The 20,546-nt window shown below is 56.1% G+C and overlaps 1 protein-coding gene across 1 annotated transcript in view; it reads right to left on the reverse strand.

The window, feature by feature from the left end:
- Positions 1 to 1,610: 1,610 nt before the first annotated feature.
- The window catches only part of ACTN3 (actinin alpha 3), a 31,575-nt gene continuing 12,639 nt past the window's right edge, over positions 1,611 to 20,546 (reverse strand). The window contains exons 2-21 of the mRNA XM_034777168.1: positions 20,095 to 20,209; positions 19,372 to 19,491; positions 17,907 to 17,993; positions 15,138 to 15,225; positions 14,746 to 14,824; positions 14,152 to 14,233; positions 12,210 to 12,295; positions 11,749 to 11,841; positions 11,100 to 11,330; positions 10,318 to 10,465; positions 9,802 to 9,952; positions 9,412 to 9,520; positions 9,134 to 9,274; positions 7,910 to 8,092; positions 7,498 to 7,632; positions 4,682 to 4,861; positions 4,245 to 4,391; positions 3,575 to 3,640; positions 3,265 to 3,423; positions 1,611 to 2,363 (exon numbers count right to left, since the gene is read on the reverse strand). Coding sequence (XP_034633059.1) covers positions 2,205 to 2,363; positions 3,265 to 3,423; positions 3,575 to 3,640; positions 4,245 to 4,391; positions 4,682 to 4,861; positions 7,498 to 7,632; positions 7,910 to 8,092; positions 9,134 to 9,274; positions 9,412 to 9,520; positions 9,802 to 9,952; positions 10,318 to 10,465; positions 11,100 to 11,330; positions 11,749 to 11,841; positions 12,210 to 12,295; positions 14,152 to 14,233; positions 14,746 to 14,824; positions 15,138 to 15,225; positions 17,907 to 17,993; positions 19,372 to 19,491; positions 20,095 to 20,209 — 2,559 coding nt within the window. The 3' untranslated portion in view covers positions 1,611 to 2,204. The remainder of the gene's footprint in view (positions 2,364 to 3,264; positions 3,424 to 3,574; positions 3,641 to 4,244; positions 4,392 to 4,681; positions 4,862 to 7,497; positions 7,633 to 7,909; positions 8,093 to 9,133; positions 9,275 to 9,411; positions 9,521 to 9,801; positions 9,953 to 10,317; positions 10,466 to 11,099; positions 11,331 to 11,748; positions 11,842 to 12,209; positions 12,296 to 14,151; positions 14,234 to 14,745; positions 14,825 to 15,137; positions 15,226 to 17,906; positions 17,994 to 19,371; positions 19,492 to 20,094; positions 20,210 to 20,546) is intronic.

Below are 20,546 nucleotides of genomic sequence, written 5' to 3' on the forward strand. Positions count from 1 at the left end.
ACAGAAGCACCAAGCCCTGCAGGGAGTGACTCACCCAAGACCACACAGAGCTGGGAATAGAATCCAGGCCTCCTAACTCCCCAACACTGTAATCCACTAGATTCCACAAACACACCTTATGAGCTAGGACTCCTGGGTTCTATCCCAGCCCTGCTGCAGGGATGGGTTCCTTTTTGGATAGACACCCCCCACACACACCAACCGTTTAACCACCACCAGATATGGCACACAAGTGACATTTTACCCTCACATAAAGCCCTTCACAGCCTAGCCCCAGCCAATCTATCACCTCCCATCCGCTATCGAGATGGCAACAGTCACCTGCCATCAGCCCGTAACACCGGCCTCCATTGCCCACTTGTTACATTTCCAATCAAGCCCCTTGGTGCTTTTTCCTGCACTGCCCCACCCACTTGGGAGGAGCTCCTCATAAACATCCACAACATCACCTCCTGGATCTCCTGCCAATCCTGTCGCAAAACTCTCCTTTGTCTGCAGAAAACTTGACACTGCTCAGGCTGCTGGTGCACAGAGCTCACGGCCTCTCCTGCTGACCAGAGGTGTTTGGTTCCTTGTGCTCCCCCGTCTGGCCAGCTCCACCTGTTGTCCCTTGTAGTAGGCTGGTGGCGCTCTGGGGGCAGGGACTGCCTGGCTGGTCTGTGTTTGTACAGCACCTAGCAGAATGGGGTTCATGACTGCTGCTCATAGGGCCTGCTGCAATACCCTCATTAATAACAATGACTTTACTTTTCATGGGGATTTCAGGCTTCAATCTCTATGTAGGAATTAAGCAGAAGACACCTAGACCCAGAGCCACAAAGCCATCGAGGTGCCTAACTCCCATAGACCCTAGACGTCATCCCACCCTTCCATCCCCCAGTAATAGGCTGTATTCTCTTCTCTGGTCTTGTCTTCACTGGGTCTTAGGCCAGCCTTCCGGAGAACTGGAGCGCCTACTAATGGTGCAATAAGCGACATGACCAGCATCCATCCCAATGGGTTTGCTCAGCCTCGCCCCCAAGGGAGAGCTGTGTGGGCAGTGGAGCGTTGGTTTTGGTAGGGTTTTTATAGTACGCGTTGCTCTGTGTTTATCTTGGCAAAGGCTGGTCGGAGATGCTCACCAGCATGGGGGCTGACAGGCAAGGAATCACAGGACGTGGAGGGTTTGATCTTTCAGTCTCTTCACATTTGTAATGGCAGGTGGCTGCCAGTCCCCATGCCCCAGGGAAGCAGAGTGCAAAACTTTTCCCAGAAAAAGCCCTGCAGAAGGGCAAGTTACACTGTGGCTGGCTGGAGAGCTGCTCACACCAGTACAGGTACATTTGCATCCACACTGGCTCGTGGGCACCTCACCCACCAGTGCTGCAGCCAAACGGACTCACTCAGATCTGTCTGCAAGACAGGTGCCACCTTTTCCCAGCAGTGCTTGTAAAACACCTGGGAACCTGAGAATGGCACCGCTCTGCTCACCTCCTGCCCCATATGCCCTGATTCTCTCTCCCAGAGAGCACTGCTCTCACCCCCCCACACACTCAGTACAGATCCTCTCCAGCCCAGGGGACAAAGCCTCTCCCACGCGCACTGTACAGAAACCAGGTGGTTGGTAGGTCTCTCTGTTATGTTTCATTTATTAGCGGGTGTAAGGAGCGCACCTGGCCCAGCCCGACCTGGCTCTGCTCCCCAGCTCCTCCCAGCCCTGTTCCTCGTGCCCCACCCCCAGTGCGCAGCTCCCTGCACCGGAGCCACAGAGATGGGGGCCATAGGACCCCTCGATGGCGCAGCAAGCCCCCTAGCTGGGGACAGACATGCCAAGAACTGGCACCACCTCCTGCATTTTTGAGGCAGCGAGGGGGAAGGTTGGGGTTCAAAGCACTCCCAGAGGGGGAAGGGAGATGCTGAGACTGGGGAACGAGGGGGGCTGATCCAGGCTGGGCAAGCACGCATCTACTTGGGCAGCAGCAAAGACACAGAGGCAGCTCCTAGCTAGAGCTGGGCTTTGGGGAGGACTGGGGGTAAGATGTGAGGGATAGAGGGTCCTAACCCAGACAGATCCCCATCCATCTGTCCAGGCCGCGTAGGGCTCCACAGTGTCGTCGTTCCATGGGGCAGGGTGGTGGTGGGGGAATCCAGGGCAGGTTCCCCCCACCGATCGGGGGGAGGGGTGTCGATCCTGTGAGGTGCAGCGGGGGCTCCCAGGGTGGGGGTTACAGGTCGCTCTCCCCGTACAGGGCGCTGGAGAAGGAGACGTAGTCCAATGCGCCTGACACCGTGTCAGCCCCGCTGTACTTTGTCATGCGGCTGATGCAATACTCGGCCTGCTCCGGGGGCAGCTCCCGCCGCAGCTCCTCCACGGTGATGTAGTTCTGAAAGGTGAGAGGGGAGATGGTTAGAGGGGAGATGGTTAGGGGGCAGCAGCCCAGCCCCCCCTCCCCACCCATCGGGGCCCTGGCCAGCCTAGGGAGAGGAGCACAGGGCAGTGCAGGGCTGGAGCGAGGTTTGTGGGGCCCGTTCAGGCCTGCACTGCCCACACTCACTGTTCTAGCAGTCTCTCCCGGGGACTTGCTGCAGGGCCACCCCACCGGTGCCACCTGGCCGCGAGGGTCTAACTCAGCGATTCTCAAACTGTGGGTCAGGACCCCAAAGTGGGTCACCAGAGCTGAAGCTCAAGCCCAACTGCCTGGGGCCAAAGCCTGAGGACGTCAGCCCTGGGTGATGGGGCTCAGGTTACAGGCTGTCTGCCGGGGACTGAAGCCCAGGGGTTCAGCCTTCGGTCCCCCCTCCTGAGGCTGTGTAGTAATCTTTGTTGTCAGAAGGGGGTCATGGTGCAATGAAGTTTGAGAACCCCTGATCTAACTACATGAGCAGATGGCCCAGATCCAAGATGCTCTGAGACCCTAGTGACGCTGCATTCAAAACTGGGGGGGGACCCTCCAGAACCGCAGCCTGTGACTCAGGGTCCTCGACAGCTTGGGGCAGGGGTGCGTCCCTGGGGGCCAGTGGAGGCGGCGTGGAATAAAACCTGCCCCCCACATACCTTCACAGCAAACAAGAGACCCGAGGGAAATTCCAGCAGACCCATGGGAGCTGGCTCAGTGTGACCTAGAGAGGCTACCAATCCCATCATGCACTGCAGCAAGGCCAGCCCCATGCCTTTCATCAGCTGCTACCCCACAGGCCCTAGGGGTTGAGGAAGATGCTCCCAGCCCAGCAGAGCCCTCCAAGGAGGGCGGGGGGGAGGGATGAGGGGGATATGGCTGGACTGACCTTGTCTGATGCCAGGATCTTGAAGGAGGCCACGACCTGCTCAGCCGTGTCGGTCTCAGCCGTCTCGCGGGTCATGAAGTCGATGAAGGCCTGGAACGTCACCACGCCTGTGCTGTTGGGATCCACCAGCATCATGATCCGGGCAAACTCCACCTCACCCTGGGGGGTAGGAATGGGGGTTGGCTGGGGCTGCACTGAGTTAGGCTCAGGGCTGAGCCCAGTGTGGCACTAGGGGGTGCTGTGCTGCAGGGAGTAGGGCAGGGGCTCAGTACAACCAGTACTGGCCCTCCTGTGTGGGAGGGTCTCTTACCAGGTCATAGCCCATGGAGATGAGGCAGGCACGGAAGTCATCAGGGTCCATCATCCCGTTCCTCTTCTGTGGCAGGAGACAGGGAGGGAAGAGAAGACGTCAAGCCAGAAATGTGCCCCCAGGGTCCAGACCGGCCTGACAGGGGTGCAGCCCAGGCAGCCTGAGCTTCTGCTACCAGTGAGTTCTCCCCAAAGCCCCGCAGGGACCTCCACTAGGGTGCAACGCTTCACGTCTGTGAGCCATTCATGCCCCCACACACTCAGGCTGTGTCAGGATTGAGGGGCGTTGGCAGAGCTGTGGGTTGGGACTACGAGGCACCAGCAAAGCTGGCTGTGGGCAGCAGTGGTGGGGAGCTGGGTTACCTAGATGGGAGACAGGTGGGGGGAGTGGGGTTATCTAGAAAGGTTATCAATGGGGGCGGGGCTATCTGGGTAAGGGTGGAATTATTGAAGAGGGTTATCTATGGGGGTGGAGCTAACCAGGCAGGGACGGGGTTATTGATGGGGGCAGGCTGTCCAGCAGGGGCGGGGTTATTGATGGGGCAGGGCTATCCAAAGCGGGCAGGGTTATTGATGGGGTGGGGCTATCCAGACAGGGGCAGGGTTATTGATGGGACAGGGCTATCCAGGCAGAGTCAGGGTCATCAGGATGCGGGGGAGCCGTATCTCACCCGATCAAAGTGGTTGAAGGACGCCCGGAACTCGTTCATCTGCTCCTGGCTGATGCCCTTGGCATCGCGGGTCAGGATCTGGTTCTCCACCTCGTTGATGGTTCGGGCGATCGTCGTCAGCAGCTGCTCCCAGCCCACCCGGATGTGCTGTGGGGACAGGAGAGGGGATCACAGCACCTGGGGATCACCCCACCAAGATCACCCTCCCATCACTCTTGAACATAACTACACACCCGAAGTGCCCCATGCACAAAGCACAATCACATGTCCCCTCATGATTCATGACAACCTTCCTCTCCAAACCCCTCCCCTGAGACCCTCTGCCCCTCTCAGAGCACCCTTAGTCATCCCCTCCTCCCAAGTGCCCCTGTCAGCCCCCGATCCCTGCTTGGAGAGCCCCCGCACAAGGAGCTCCGCAGCCCCATCTGGTCTCTCACCTCCATAGTGTAGCTGGTGTGCTTGTTGTCAAAGACCAGGGCCTCCTGGATGAGCTGGTGGTCGCCCTCCAGCTTGTCGATGTTGGCCTTGTAATTAATGATGTTCTGCTCCTGCTGCTTGAGATGGTTCATCTGGTCCTCGAGGGACCCACTGATGTCCACTGAGATGTGCCCAATCTCCTGCAAGAGGCAAGGGGCTGTCACTGGGTGAGGACACTGTGCCCTGCTCTTCTTACTGCACCCCACTCCCTTCCCAGAGCTGAGAGAGAACCCAGGAGTCCTGGCGCCCCGCTTCCCACTCCCCCGCTCTAACCATTATAGACTCATAGAATCATAGGAGTGGAAGGGACCTCAAGTGGTCACCTGCACTCCATCAGGACTAAGTAATAACAGGACCATCCCTGGCAGGTGTGTGTCTAACCTGCTCTTAAAAACCTCCAGTGATGGAGATTCCACAACCTCCCTGGGCAATTTATTCCAGTGCTTAACCAGCCTGACAGGAAGTTTTTCCTAATGTCCAACCTAAACCTCTCAGGCTGCAATTTAAGCCCATTGTTTCTTGTCCTATCCTCAGAGGTTAAGGAGAACAATTTACCTCCCTCCTCCTTGTAACAAGCTTTATTGTACTTGAAAACTATTATCATGTCCCCCCCTCAGTCTTCTCTTCTCCAGATTTCCCTCATAGGTCATGTTTTCTAGACATTTAATAATTTTTGTCACTCTTCGCAAGACTTTCTCCAATTTGTCCACATCTTTCCTGAAATGTGGCGCCCAGAACTGGACACAATACTTCAGCTGAGGCCTAATCAGCGCGGAGTAGAGCAGAAGAATTACTTCTTGTGGCTTGCTTACAACACTCCTGCTAATACATCCCAGAATGATGTTTGCCTTTTTTGCAACAGTGTTACATTGTTGACCCATATTTAGCTTGGGATCCACTATGACCCCCAGATCCCTTTCCGCAGAACTCCTTCCTAGGCAGTCATTTCCCATTTTGTATGTGTGCAATGATTGTTCCTTCCTAAGTGGAGTACTCTGCATTTGTCCTTACTGAATTTCATCCTACTTACTTCAGACCATTTCTCCAGTTTGTCCAGATCATTTTGAATTTCAATCCTATCCTCCAAAGCACTTGCAACCCCTCCCAGCTTGGTATTGTCCACAAACTTTATAAGTGTACTCTCTATGCCATTATCTAAATCATTGATGAAGGTATTGATTAGAGCCAGGCCCAGAACTGATCCCTGCAGGACCCGCCCCTTGTTATGCCCTTCCAGCCTGACTGTGAACCACTGATAACTCCTCCTGGGAATGGTTTTCCAAAGTTATGCACTCACCTTAAATTCATGGTCAAATTGTTCAATTTCACGGTCATAAGATTTTTAAAATCGTAAATGTCATGATTTCAGATATTTAAATCTGAAATTTCATGGTGTTGTAACTGTAGGGGTCATGTCCCAAAAGGGAGCTGTGGGGGTGTTGCAAGGTTATTGTAGGGGGGTCGCAGTATTGCCACCCTTACTTCTGTGCTGCTGCTGGTGGGATGCTGCCATCAGTGCTGGGTGCCTGGCCAGCAGCCTCTGCTCTCCGGCCACCCAGCTCTGAAGGCAGCACAGAAGTAAGGGTGGCAATACTGCGACCCCCCCCATCAATAACTTTGCTACCCCCCACAATCCCCTTTTGGTTCAGGCCCCCCAGTTTGAGAAATGCTGGTCTTCCCTATGAAATCTGTATAGGTAAAAGTACACAAAAGACCAGATTTCATGGTCCGTGACGTGTTTTTCATGGCCTTGAATTTGGTAGGGCCCTACTTATAGTAGCTCCATCTAGGTTGCATTTCCCTAGTTTGTTTATGAGAAGATCATGCGAGACAGTATTAAAGGCCTTACTAAAGTCAAGATCTATCACATCTACCAGTTCCCCCCATCCACAAGGCTTGTTACCCTTGTCAAAGAAAACTATTAAGTTAGTTTGACAGGATTTGTTCTTGATAAATCCATGCTGACTGTCACTTATCACCTTATTATTGTCTAGGTGTTTGCAAATTGATTGCTTAATTATTTGCTCCATTATTTTTCTGGGTACTGAAGTTATGCTGACTGGTCTGTAATTCCCCAGGTTGTCCTTCCCCTTTCTATAGATGGGCACTATATTTGCCCTTTTCCAGTCTTCTGCAATCTCTCCCGTCTTCCATGACGTTAGAAGATAATTGCTAATGGTTCATATATCTCCTCAGTCAGCTCCTTGAGTATTCTAGGATGCATTTCATTAGGCCCTGGTGACTTGAAGACATCTGACTTGTCTAAGTAATTTTTAACTTGTTCTTTCCCTATTTTAGCCTCAGATCCTATCTCATTTTCACTGGCATTCACTGTGTTAGACGTCCAATTACTACTAACCTTTTTGGTGAAAACAAACAAAAAAAAGTCATTTAGCACTTCTGCCATTCCCACATTTTCTGTTGTGTTTTCCGTCTCATTGAGTAATGGGCCTACCTGTCCTTGGTCGTCTTCTTGCTTCTAATGTATTTGTAGAACGTTTTCTTGTTACCCTTTATGTCTCTAGCTAGTTTGATCTCGTTTTGTGCCTTGGCCTTTCTGATTTTGTTGCTACATACTTTTGTTATTTGTTTATATTCATCTTTTGTAATTTGACCAAGTTTCCACTTGTTGTAAGACTCTTTTTTGAATTGTAGCTAGAACCCAGGAGCTGTAGCTAGAACCCAGGAGTCCTGACTCCCAGCCCAGCCCCCTCCCAACCATTAGTCCTCACGCCTTTCCCAGAGCCGTGGCTAGAATCCACACATGAGCTCTCACCTCCATCTTGGTCTGGATCCAGGGCCCCAAGACATTGGCCTGGGCAGCGAATTGGCGCCGCAGCCGCTCATTGGCCTGTTGCCGCGCCAGCTCCTCCTGCAGCGTCTGGTCTCGGTGTGGCACCAGCTGCTTCACCTGTGGGGGAGGGAGCAGCAGGTGAGAGGCTGTGGGACAGGGCTCCAGATGGGAGGAGGCTGAGCGCAATGGGCTGGGAAGGCAGGGTTCCAGCTCGGGGAGGCCAGAGCCCAAGAGCAATGGGGCTGGGGAGGCAGGGCCAGACAGAGAGGCACTGACAGACAGGCAGGGGGTGTGACGCCTGTGGGGTCAGATGGCTAGCTGGACAGGGGTGTGACAGACACAGTCAGCGGGTGGGAGGGTCAGCCGGGTCCCCGCTCCCAGTGGCCGCACTCACCGTGTCCCACTTGCTGGCGATGTCGAGGTGCGAGAGGTTGGTGTAGGGGTTCACCCCGCTCAGCTTGATGCCGTAAGTCTGGGCGATCTTCTGGATCTCGTTCTGGATGCCTAGGATGGCCATGCGCTCCTTGTCGGCCTCGGGCAGCGTGGCCTTGAACTGCTCATGGGCCGTGATCAGGCTCTGTGGGCAGAGGGACAGTCGCCATGGGGAGAGTGTGGCCCGAATAGCCCCTCACAGCCCATGGGCTGAGGGCCCACAGCCCTGTGTCAGATCCAGCCTGACACCCTCACTCCCCACCACGCTGGGGGCAGAACATGTCCTGCGAGGTCTGGTGTGTACAGCGGTGGCCCGCTGGTCCCCAGAGCCCTGTCGGATGCCTGTGCAGGCTCTGCCCAGAGTTACCGATGTGCTGGTTGTATATTCGTACAGGGCATTTGGGAGGCAGAGCTCACACCCAGCCTGGACAGCGCAAGGGGCAGCGACCCAGCTGGCTGGTTGGACAGTGACAGGATATTTACATATAAGGCAAACAAAGGCATTAAGCTAACAAGAGGTGAAAGAGACACCTGAGTGATCATGCCTGGGACAGAGCCTGCACCCCAGGCCGCCCTCTGGCTCTGGATGCAGGGACAATGGCCTCTGGTGACACAGGGGGAACAAAGAGACCTTCTCGTTACCCGTCACGGAGGGGCCAGAGGAAGCAGAGCCTCTGAGCCTAGGAAAGCTGGGACCCCGGGCCGGGGGGCTGGAGATGCTGCAAACTTGAAGTGGATGAGAAAACTGCTCGGGCAAAGGCTGGAACTTTGGGAAATGAAGTGTGATAGCTAGAAAGCGGGTTTTGTTCTCTCCAGCAAAGCTCTGTCTTGCTGAGGCTGAGGGGTAACACCGGGGCTTACGGTTCTGGACACCTAAGCAGAGCAACACAGGGACACTGTGCCCGACTGTGCCGCACCCCATAGACCCCCCACTTCCCTCGACCCACTCCCACCCAGCCCCAGCCCTGCCACTTCCCCTAATTCCCCCCATCTCTCCTGACCCCAGAGAGCAGGGGGCCGAGGGATTCATACACAGAGAGGAAACTAAGGCACAGAGCAGGAAGGTCAAAGGCAAAGCCAAGATAGAACCCAGGAGTCCTGGCTCCCAGTGCTCCCTGTGGTAACCACTAGACCCCACTCCCCTCCCAGAGCCAGGGATCTAGCCCAGGGGCCCAGTGGGCCACACCTGGATCTCCTCAATGCTGTGCACGATGAACATGTCCTGCAGGTCCTCGGTGGCGCCATCCATCCAGTTGTTGAAGGGGGCGGCTCTCTTGGCAAACTCCAGGTACAGCTGGTCGATGGTCTCCAGCAGCTTCTCCACCCGCTGGGCAGGGGCAGAGCCAGAGGGTTAGAGGGGAAGGGGCACCACCATCCCCACAGCCCCTGCACCGGAGCAGGCCTGTCCCCTGGCCCACTCCGGTTGGCAGCAGGAGCTCCCTGCCATCCGGGACCCCCTCTCACCTCCAGCGCATCCCTCCTCTTCTGGGTCAGGGTGCCCAGCGTGTCCCATTGGTCACAGATGGCCTGGCAGCGGGAGTTCACCGATGCGGCATCATGGTAGTCCAGCTCGCTGCGGGGGAGGGGAGAGATGGTGGGAAGGTAAGGGCAATGAGCCACGGGGCAAGGCACAGAGCCACTGGGCTGCCACAGGGCAAGGCACAGAGCCATGGGGCAAGGTGCAGAGCCCTGGATATTGCCCACCTAGCTAGGGACACCACCTGCCCGGGCACTAGGAGCTGGGTGGGGCCTCGTGGTTAGAGCAGGGGGCTGAGGGCCAGGACTCTTGGGTTCTCTCCCTGGCTCTGGCATGGGGATTTTGACCGGGGTGTGTGTCTCAGGCCCAGCACTTACTTAAGCTCCTGGGCGATGGCGGCAATCTGCTCCACACGGTCCTGGTGGGCGGCCAGGTCGCTCTCAAAGGCCTCGTGTTTGCGCATCAGCGCCCGAACCTCCATGAGTGAGGCCGACTCATAGTCCCTCTGTGAAAGCATTTCCTCCTTCCCTGCAGGGGCAGCACAGTCTGAGCCTGGCCAACCTTCTCCACCCCCAGCCCACCAGCTCCCGCCCTTTGTACCTCCTGCCCCTCACCCTATGGGCCTCTGGGGCACAGAGGAACCCAGAGGGCTGGGAGGAGCCCAGGGCAGGGGGGCAGGGCCTGAGAGGTAGTGCCCTCCTGGGGCGGGGATGGAGCAGTTCCCTCTGGGGGAGATCCACAGTGGGAGTACCCCATAGCGGAGGTGTAGGGGAAGGCAGGGTGATCCCTGTAGCAGAAAGGGGTATTCCTGTAGTGAGGGATGGGGGTGGGGGGAACCCTATAGCAGAAGGGGCTGGGGGGATCCCTGGCCCAGGGGGGCAGGGGGCTGATACCTCTGGTCCAGGACTCGTGCAGCGTCGCCTTCTGCTTGAACTTCTCAGCCAGGTGCTCCAGGCGCTCCAAGCGGCGGATCTCGGTCAGCAGCCACTCCTCATAGCCCTTCTCCACCTGCTCCAGCCCCTTCCAGGCGTTGGCGATATCCTATCCCCACCGCAGACAGAGATGCGTGAACCTGGGCGCTGCCCCCTCCTCCCACACACACAGCACCAGGGGAGTGCTGGAGCAGGCCACCTGTCCTGCCTCACCCCTGCCCGTCCCCTGGGGCAGTAGCACCCAGATCACAGCCACCCTATGCCCACCTGGGAGGCAGGAACTGCCCCCTGGACACACCAGCCTGGGCCCCATCAGCAACTGACAAGCTCTGTGATAGTCCATGCCCTGTGTGTGTCCTCACCATCCTCAATACGTGGCTCCACACAACATGGGCACCGCCTCCCGGGCACACATGGCTCCCCACCCCATGGGCACTGCCTCTGGGCACACATGCCTTCTTGCCCCCTGGGCACACATAGCTCCCTACCCAGTGGGCACCACCCCCCGGGTATATATGCCTCCCCACTCCCTGGACACATGTGGCTCTGTGCTTCATGAGCACCATTGCACAACAGGGATGTGTCGGTCCCTGGTCCATGTGGACCCATGTCCCATGGATGTGCCATGCAGGCCTCATCCCCACTCAGGGTAGCAGAGGCAGTGTCATGGATGGATGGCAGATTCCCCTGCAGGTGCCAACGGCCCCATGGCAGGTGCGTGGCCTTCCTGTGCCATAGCTCACCGACACCATCTTGCCCTCGGAGGGCATGAAGGCAGGCCGGTTGCTGAGGCGCAGCTTGGTCTGCAGGGTGTTGAAGTTGATCTCAAGCTGGCATTTCTCCTGCACGCGGGGTGGTTTGTGGACTCGGCGATAGTCCCGGAAATCCTCCAGCTTGCGCCGCATGGCGCTCATGCTCTTCTCTGCCACGCGGTTCTCTAGCCATGGGATGGTGCGCCGGATCCACTCCAGCAGCTGTAGGGAGCCATGGGAAGGGTAAGGGCCAGCAGGAGGCAGTACTGGGTCACTCCAGCCCCTATAGGCCCTTGCGGGAGAGCCACAGGCACATAGCCCAACACTAGCTCCTCACTCCCCAGCCTGGCCCTCAGCACCCCTTCCCTCCCCCTCCCCCCCAAGCATTAATTAATACAGCTGTACCTCATCAGGCCAGTATATCACCCCCACTGCACCCAGGGGACCTGGCTCCCAACCCCTCCCACTGCTCTAACCCACTAGATCTCCCTCCGCTGCTGGAGCCAGGCGAGAACCCAGGAGTCCTGATGCCCATTCAAGGCCTTGCTGCCTCTCTCCAGTGAGCCCAGGTCTGGGAGCAAGCCCCCAGCAGGTGTCGGGCGAGGGGGCATGGCTTCTTCAGGGGAGGATGGATTGGTACCTCGCTTGCCAGCTTCTCGTACTCCTCCATCAGTTTCTCGTTCTCCTGATTGACAGCCAGCACCTTGCAGATCCTGTTTGCAGCCGTCTCGGCCTGGGGTGGGGTGGGGGGAGAAACACCACATTACTCCTCAAGGGGGGGAATAGAGCAGCCTGAGCACAGTCCTTCCCTTCCCCTGACCGAGATCAGGGCCCCCTGTCGAACATCTTTGGGGCCTCACGGGAGAGAGCTGTGCTGGGCCCTGCATGGACCCTGAGCAAAGTCAGGCACCTGTTGGGCAGGGTGCTGCACAGACACCCTCACCTGAGATCGGGACCCCTGTTGTGCCAAGCATTGCACTGATCCCAACAGAGACTGGGGCCCCATGGTGGTGGGTACCACACAGACCCCGACCAAGACTGTCCCCACCCCCAGCCCCATTTGCACCGGAGACACACACACACGCATGCACGCACACGCACCTGCTCTGCTCCAGCAAAGGCATGGTAGAAGCAGGACACGTAGGTCATGATGGCTTTCTCGTCTGGCTTGGGCGTGTTGACAATATCTGCAGAAAGATGCCAGCAGCTCAGTGGGGGTGGGGGAGCGATGGTGTGACCTGGCCACACACCCTGCACTGGAGTTTCGACTACTTCCCCCCCAACCCAACACCCTGTGTGACCTCCTACAGCCCCCCCGTCCCTCCCTCCTGGAACACCTGTCCCCAGTGCACTCCCCCCAGCCCCAGCCCTTCCCTCGGGATGTGCCTGTGAGAGAGTGGGAACGTTTCATAATATTTTTATGAATCCTATGTGTGCCTCAGTACTTCGCATGGCTAGCCAGTGGGGGGAAGGGATTATGTTTGCTCTCAGGGCTGGTCTACACTAGACACTTACAGCGGCATAGCCATGTCTCCCTGGGGTGTGAAAAATCCATCCCGCATGATATAGCTATACTGACCTCCCCCCAGTGTGGACAGGGCTAGAAGGATAGAAGAATTCTCCCGCTGACCTAGCTACCGCCTCTCGGGGAGGTGGGAAACTACAGCCCTGGGCAAAGCCCTCTCCTGGTATAGGTGGTGTCTACAGTGAAGCGCTGCAGTTGCTGAAGTGTAGAGATACCCGGCCCAGGAGTCACAGGGGTGCATCACTTCCCTGCTAGGCTGGAGTGAATACATTTGTTAAGAAACTGGCTGAAGCTGACCAGATCAACAAGGGGGCCAGTGAGACAATGCCAACCCAGAGAGTCAGGGATCTAGGAGAGGGATGTGAATTCAGCCCAGCCCAGCTTGGGTACCAAGGACTAAGCCTGGCCCAGGAAGCCCAACATCCAGAGCCTGGCACTGGAGGTGACTGCGTCTGGGCTGGTGAATTGCTCAGGGCTGAGCAGATGGACTGTGCTGGAGCCTTGATTTCTTTGTATGAACATCAGGACTCCAGATGACCCACAAGCCCTGCTCCGTTTGGAGAAGGCTCTTTGGTGCCATGGCAGATCCCAGCTGGGGGTGTCAGTCCTGAGGGGTGGACAAGGCTCTGCCAGGAGCTTGTCTCAGCTGGACTCGCAGGGCAGAGCTCAGGGGGTGAAGCAGGGGGGCGGGAGCCCAGGGGCTCAGTCTAGGAGGCAGTGAGGCCACATGGCCTGTCCTGAAGGGTTCCTCCACTGGGGGGGGGGGTCTGGCACATGTAGGGGTTCCTCTAAGAGACTGTTTCAGAGCTGGGATGTAGCGCAGATCCTGGGGGTCTATGACAGTGTCCCCCAGCCCCTGCCTGGAAGCATGCTCCCCCCCAGGCTGGGCTGCACAGGCCCAGAGCGCCAACTGCCCTGGGCATTAGAGCCATGTCCCCTGGATCCACGGCCCGCAAGGCCATGAAGGGTGGGGAGAGTCTGGCTCCAGGCCCCTCATTCCACAGAGCATCCCAGTGTGGTGGGTCAAGGGGACAGCCTGAGATCCACACAGGAGGAAACGGAAAAAGGGACACTGGAGAGGAGGATTCCCTCCTATCTACCCACCAAGGAATCAGTGGCAGAGCCAAAAACAAAACCCAGGAGTTCTGGCTCCCAGCCCCCTGCTCTAACCCACTAGATCCCCTCCTGAGCTGGGAGAGAACCCAGGCGTCCTGATCTACAGAATCAGGTCTGGGGGCTGAAGCGGGAGCTCAGGTAGGAGGAGGATAAATGATCACATTTCCAGGGCCAAGCTGGTTCAGCCAGACCCTCACAGGGCCCAGGAGAAGGGTCGGGGTCAGAGGTCAGGATCAGGTTCAAGGGTTAGAAATTGGGATTAGGACTAGGAGCCAAGATCAGGATTAGGGAGCCGAGGTCAGGCCAAGGTTCCAGGGTCAGGGTCACGCGAAGGGCCAGACCAGAGCACTGGGTCCCCAGGCTCCTCTGTGCAGCTTTCGGAGTGCAGCGCCCGGCCCTCACCTTCAGCGTCCAGCATCTTGGGGATGTCGAGGTACTTCTCAGCCACCTCAAAGGCCGTGTTGAGGTTCCCGATGGGGTCATCCTAGGCACAGAGAGGCAGAGCCGTAAGACTGTGGGGGGGCTTGGTGACAGGCTGGAGCAGGGGGCAAAGAGGGCTGCGTGAGCCACAGGCAAGGGGGGCACCATGAGAGGGACGGGGCCCTGCAGGGAGCAGGGTAGGAAGGGAGGCCTGAGCCATGGGGTGGGCACGTCAGCAGTAACAGGGAGGGGAGGGCGTTCACGGGGACAGGAAGCTGCTGCTCAGAGCTCGGATAACAGGTCAGGGACAGGGATCTGGCCAGCAAAGAGCTGAACGTCCTTGGGCAGAAACAGCCGGGGTGGGGGGAGACGAGAACTAAATGGGAGTCTGGGGCAGTGCCAGGAACCAGGACCAATGTCACTGGGCTGGTAGCTAGGGAGGGCTGTCCTATGGTAGCAGGGAGCTGGTGGGGAAGGGGATGGGAGGAGGGGAGGCAGCAAGGGTGGGGGCTGGGGCAATGGGGGGAATGCCTGGGGAAGGGTGGGGGAAGACAGCAGGGGCAGGGGCTGTCGCACCTTTCTGAGCTTGGCATAGTCAATGAGGTCAGGACGGTGGCGGTGGATCAGAGCGCACAGGGCCAGCCCGTCCTTCCAGCTGCGCCGCATCCGGGGGGAAGGAGAAGGAGAAGTCGGGTGATCCTCGGCTATGACCCCTGGCCAGCTGCAGGCGCTGTGCTGGGGCCTGGCACTACACACACACCCCAGCCCCGCCCTACGCTCCCTCCTCCGGCCCAGCTGCCCCTGGGCTCCTTCACTCAAGCCAGCACTGCTGGAGCTGCTGCCTCCTGGGAGCGGGGCTGAGCCCCAGCCACCTCGACTCATGAAGGCTGCAGGGCGAGGGCGCCCCTGGGGCCTGCCCCAAAGCCCTGAGCCCCGAGTGAAACCCCCCTCCCCACAGCTCCCCCTACCTGATGTGGAAGTTCTGCACATTGACGTTCCGGTACGGAGCCGTCTTCCTCTGGCACCACAGCAGCAGCCCCTCCTTGGCCGAGGTCTCTGTAAGAAACCAGGTAGCATGGCTCAGACCCCCGTGGTCCAGGTGCACGGAGGGGCTGAGAAGCAGGAGATGGGGTGGGGGTGGAGTGCCCCCTGGCAGGAAGGGCCTGCAGTGCAAGGGAGAGCCTTACCCACAGCCCCCCATTGGTGGGTGTGTGGGGGCAGCAGGGATGTCTTAGATTCATGGAGTGCCAGCCCAGAAAGGACTCATAGACTCAGACTTTAAGGTCAGAAGGGACCATTATGATCTTCTAGTCTGACCTACACAACACAGGCCACAGAATCTCACCCACTCACTCCTGTAACGAACCCCTAACCTATGTCTGAGGTACTGAAGTCCTCAACTTGTGGTTTAAAGACTTCAAGGTGCAGAGAATCCTCCAGCAAGTGACCCGTGCCCCACGCTGCAGAGGAAGGTGAAAACCCCCCAGGGCCTCTGCCAATCTGCCCTGGAGGAAAATTCCTTCCCGGCCCCAAATATGGCGATCAGCTAAACCCTGAGCATGTGGGCAAGACTCACCCGCCAGACACCCAGGAAAGAATTCTCTGTAGTAACTGAGATCCCACCCTATCTCGTGTCCCATCACAGGCCATTGGGCATATTTTACCGCTAACAGTCAAAGATCAATTAATTGCCAAAATTAGGCTATCCCATCATACCATCCCGTCCATAAACTTATCAAGCTCAGTTTTGAAGCCAGATATGTCTTTTGCCTCCACTGCTCCCCTTGGAAGGCTATTCCAGAACTTCACTCCTCTGATGTGAGGGATAGCTCAGTGGTTTGAGCATTGGCCTGTTAAACCCAGGGTTGTGAGTTCAATCCTTGAGGGGGCCACTTGGGGATCTAGGGCAAAAATTGGGGATTGGTCCTGCTTTGAGCAGGGGGTTGGACTAGATGACCTCCTGAGGTCCCTTCCAACCCTGATATTCTATGATTCTATGGTTAGAAACCTTCGTCTAATTTCAAGTCTAAATTTCCTGAGGGCCAGTTTATATCCATTTGTTCTTGTGTCCACATTGGTCCTGAGCTTAAATAATTCCTCTCCCTCCCTGGTATTTATCCCTCTGATATATTTATAGAGAGCAATCATATCTCCCCTCAGCCTTCTTTTGGTTAGGCTAAACAAGCCAAGCTCTTTGAGTCTCCTTTCATAAGACAGGGTTTCCATTCCTCGGATCATCCTAGGAGCCCTTCTCTGTACCTGTTCCAGTTTGAATTCATCCTTCTTAAACGTGGGAGACCAGAACTGCACACAATATTAGATCACCCAGTCTGCCCTGCTGCACAGCCCAGGCCAGAGAACCTCACCCAGCTACTACTGCATTGCACCCGTCACTTCTGTTTGGCTAAAGCATTTCAGGCCTCAGGAGACTGACCTGTTGTGAGCCCCAGGCCAAAACCAGCAGAGACCCAGGGGCCACCAATGCCCAAGCCCCCTATGATGACAGAGAATGGCTTTGGCAAGGCAGGCCCAGATGATCCCCGCTGGTGACCCATGCCTGTGCTGCAGGGGAAGGCGATAGGTCCCTGCCAATCAGACTGAGGTGAAATTATTCCTGACCCCAAATCTGGCCATCAGTGACCCTGAGCATGGGAGCAAGACACACCAGTCAGGCAGCTAAGCCAGAGTCTCTGGACCATCTCAGAGCACTGGCCATCCCTACATGTGTCCCATCTTCAGCTATGGCCGATCTCTAATGTATCAGAGAAAGAAGGAAAAAACACCCAGACATAGCCAGCCAATTGTGAACTGGAGAAAAAATTCCTTCCTGACCCCTGCCCTGACCAGCTGCAGCCCTGAAGCATGAGATTAGATTATAGTCAATACTGGGGTGTAAGGGTGAATATGTGTATGGCTATATACACGGATGTGTAATGTATAGGAGGTGTGTGGGGTGTGCAGCTAAAAGGCATTTGTATGGGGGTGTATAACATACAGGGATTGGTATAGGGTATACAGTGTATAGGAGTGTGTATAGGGGCTGTTCGGGGTGCATAGTGCATAGGGGTATGTACATAGGATATGTATGGAATATATAATGTACAGGGGTGTATGGGGGGTGTAGTACAGTGTATAGGAGATATATGGAGTGTGTAGGGTCCATGTATAGGGGTTTATGTGGGGTGCATGATTGTGTAGATGGGTATGCATATAATAGTGTATAAGGGTGTGTATAGGGGCCATATGGGATATATAGTGTACAGGACTATGTATATGTGGTGTGTATGGAGTGTATGATCTAATGTATAGGGGTGTAGGTGTGTAGAGTATAGGAGTCTATGGAGTGTTTAGTGTATAGGGGTGTGTGTAATGTATAGGAGATATATGGAGTGTATAGTGTTTGGGGTGCATGTATAGGGGTTTATATGGGGGGGTGTTTGCAGATAGTTATGTATAGGGGCTATATGGGATGTATAGAGTAGAGGGGTATATATATGGGGTGTGCATGGAGTGTATTATGTATAAGGATATGTGTGGGGTGTAGGTATAGGGGTGTACAATATATAGGGGTATGTGTAGTGTCCGGGAGATATAGGGAGTATGTAGTGTATAGGGTTTATATAGGGTGTATGTGTATGTGGACGAGGTGCAGTGTAGACGGGTGTCTGGAGTATACGCTACAGGAGTTTGTATCGGGGAAGGGGGTGTAAAGGGGCAGAGCCCAGCCCCGCACTCACCTTCCACTGAGATGTCCTGGATGGCGAAGCGCAGGATAATTGTCCAGATCATCCCCAGAGTCATCTTCAGATTCCCGTCCACAATTTCTGAAGGAGGAGCGAGGGGGAGTCAGAGCGGGGTGGGGCGAGTGACAGAAAGAGACAGGTATCCAGGGGGCAGGGGGAGAAATGGGATGTGTCATGAATATAGGGGGAAGGGTATGGCAGCCCATTCAGTAGCATAAAATCCCTCCTTGGCAGCTATACTGGATTGCCTTACCTGTAAACGGTTAAGCAGTTCAAATAACCTAGTTGGCACCTGACCAGAAGGATCAATGAGGAAAGAAGATACTTTCAAATCTGGGGGGGGAGGATTTGTTTTGTTGTTCTGTGTGTTGTTCCCTCTCCGGATGGAGAGAGAGAAGCCAAACAGGTACAACATGTCCTGAAAAATATACCTGGAATAATCCATATAAAACCACAGAAACTGTGAGTAAGGCAAGGAAATGCGTTAGGTTATCTCTTGTTTTGGCTTGTGAATTTCCCTATGCTACAGAGGTAGTTTCATTCCTGTTTTTGTAACTGTGAAACTGAGCCCAGAGGTGGAATCCTCTGCATTTTAAATCTTTTTATCACCCTGTAAAGTTACCTTCCATCCGGATTTTGCAGGTGTGATTCTTTTACTTTTTTCTTTATAATAAATGTTCTCCTTTTAAGAACCTGATTGATTTCAGTGTCCTAAAGACAAAGGGTCTGGTTGAGCTCATGTTGCTAAGGCAACTGGTTGGTATTTTATTCTTAAGCCTCCCCAGGAAAGGGGGCGAAGGGGGTTGGAGGGATATTTTTGGGGGGACAGGGATTTCAAGTGCCCCTTCCCTGAATTTTTGTGTAAATCATTTGGTGGTGGCAGCAATATACCATCCAAGGACAAGGAAAGAAATTTGTGCCTTGAAGAAGTTTTAAACTAAGCTGGCAAGAATATAAGCTTAGAAGGTCTTTCATGTGGGTCCCCACATCTGTACCCCAGAGTTCAGAGTGTGTAGGGGGTACCCTGACAGGGTGCATAAAGATAGAGAGATGGGGATGGACGGGCAGGGAGAGGAAAGCATATGGGGGTGGACAGACAGACAGACAGAAGTAAACCCAGCCCCAGCCCCCCAGTGTTTGTGCTGCTTGGGGGGCCTGCACATCCCCAGCCCAGGCACCGCTGACAGGCAGCCTCCCCCTCCCTCGAGACAGAGCAGCCCATGGGATTATGAGGGAACATGGCTCAATCTCAACCCAGCCCCCCCGGCCCCGCATGGAGGGTGGTGCCAGTGCCTATGGCCATCGTACCCTCCCAGACATGCACAGCGCCGCCTACCAGCGCCAGAGCGATGGGGCTGGCATCGCCATGGTAATGGGACATGCAGGAGGAGATTGCGCCAGTGCTGTGGACCCTCATCACCCTAGACAGGACTGCTTCCCCCCCCCCGACCCCACTCACCCTCAGCCCCGATGGAGACCAGCTTGACCCCCTTGCTGGAAATGAAGTCCAGGGCCTTGTTGACATTGGCGATCTTGTGGAAACGCATCTTGCCCTTGTCCGGCTTTGGCAACCGCTCACCTGAGGGGTGGGAGGAGAGTCACCAATCGGGGGAGGCACAGAGCCCCCCCCACACCCATGCACCTCCCCACTCGCCTGGGGGCAGAGTCAGTGATGGGGTGAGGGGGTCCCCTGCACCCCCCCACTTGACTGAGAAGGAGTCAGCAGTGGGGGTGGGGAAGCAGAAATTTCCCCCCCCCCCCTCCACTCCCACATACCCTCCTCACACACACTCACATCTGGGGGCAGAGTCGGTGACAGACTCGCCCCCAGCTCAGCCACACAAACCAGGCACACCCCACATCGCCAGGCCACAACACACCCTACCACACAGACACCCAAGCACTGTGACACAGACAGCCCCACATTGCATAATCCCTTCGGGTCCAGAGCCCCCCACACACACACTCTGCAGCTTGGCTACACCCTGGTGACTGCACCCTCTGGGTCCCCCCAAGTCTCCCTCATCTTCCCACAGATTCTCTCTCACACACTTCCACATGGCTTCTTGCCCCTCGTGGCCACTGAACCCTCACCGGCAGCTCCCCATGGATTCTTGCCCCTCCCCTCATCACCCCCACATGGCCCTCCGTGGATCTGTACCCCTTGGCTCCCCCACCTTACCCGAGATCACCTCCAGCAGCAGCATGAGTTTCAGCCCATTGCGGAAATCCTCCTCAATGTTCTCGATCTGGGTGCCTGCCTTGCGCAGGTGGGAGTTGCACCAGGCCGTGAATGTCTGCAGGAGAAGATGGGGGGGGGGTTTAGAGAGACCCCCCCACAGCCCTTTCCCCCCGGGGAACAGGACAGCGGAACGAGCAGGAGGGACTGGGCTATTCCCACGCCAGCACCAGGGTTGGTGTTGGTAGGGACAGGCTGCCCGCACCTCACATAGCCCTCCATTTAGGGTGACCAGACGTCCCGATAAAATTGGGACTGTCTCGATATTTAGTTACAGAGAGCCCTGTGGCACCTTTAAGACTAACAGATGTATTGGAGCATAAGCTTTCGTGGGTGAATACCCACTTCGTTGGATGCATGTAGTGGAAATTTCCAGAGGCAGGTATAAATATGCA

This window comes from Trachemys scripta, chromosome 7 (assembly GCF_013100865.1).
Source record: "Trachemys scripta elegans isolate TJP31775 chromosome 7, CAS_Tse_1.0, whole genome shotgun sequence".
NCBI classification, from domain to species: Eukaryota; Metazoa; Chordata; order Testudines; family Emydidae; genus Trachemys; species Trachemys scripta.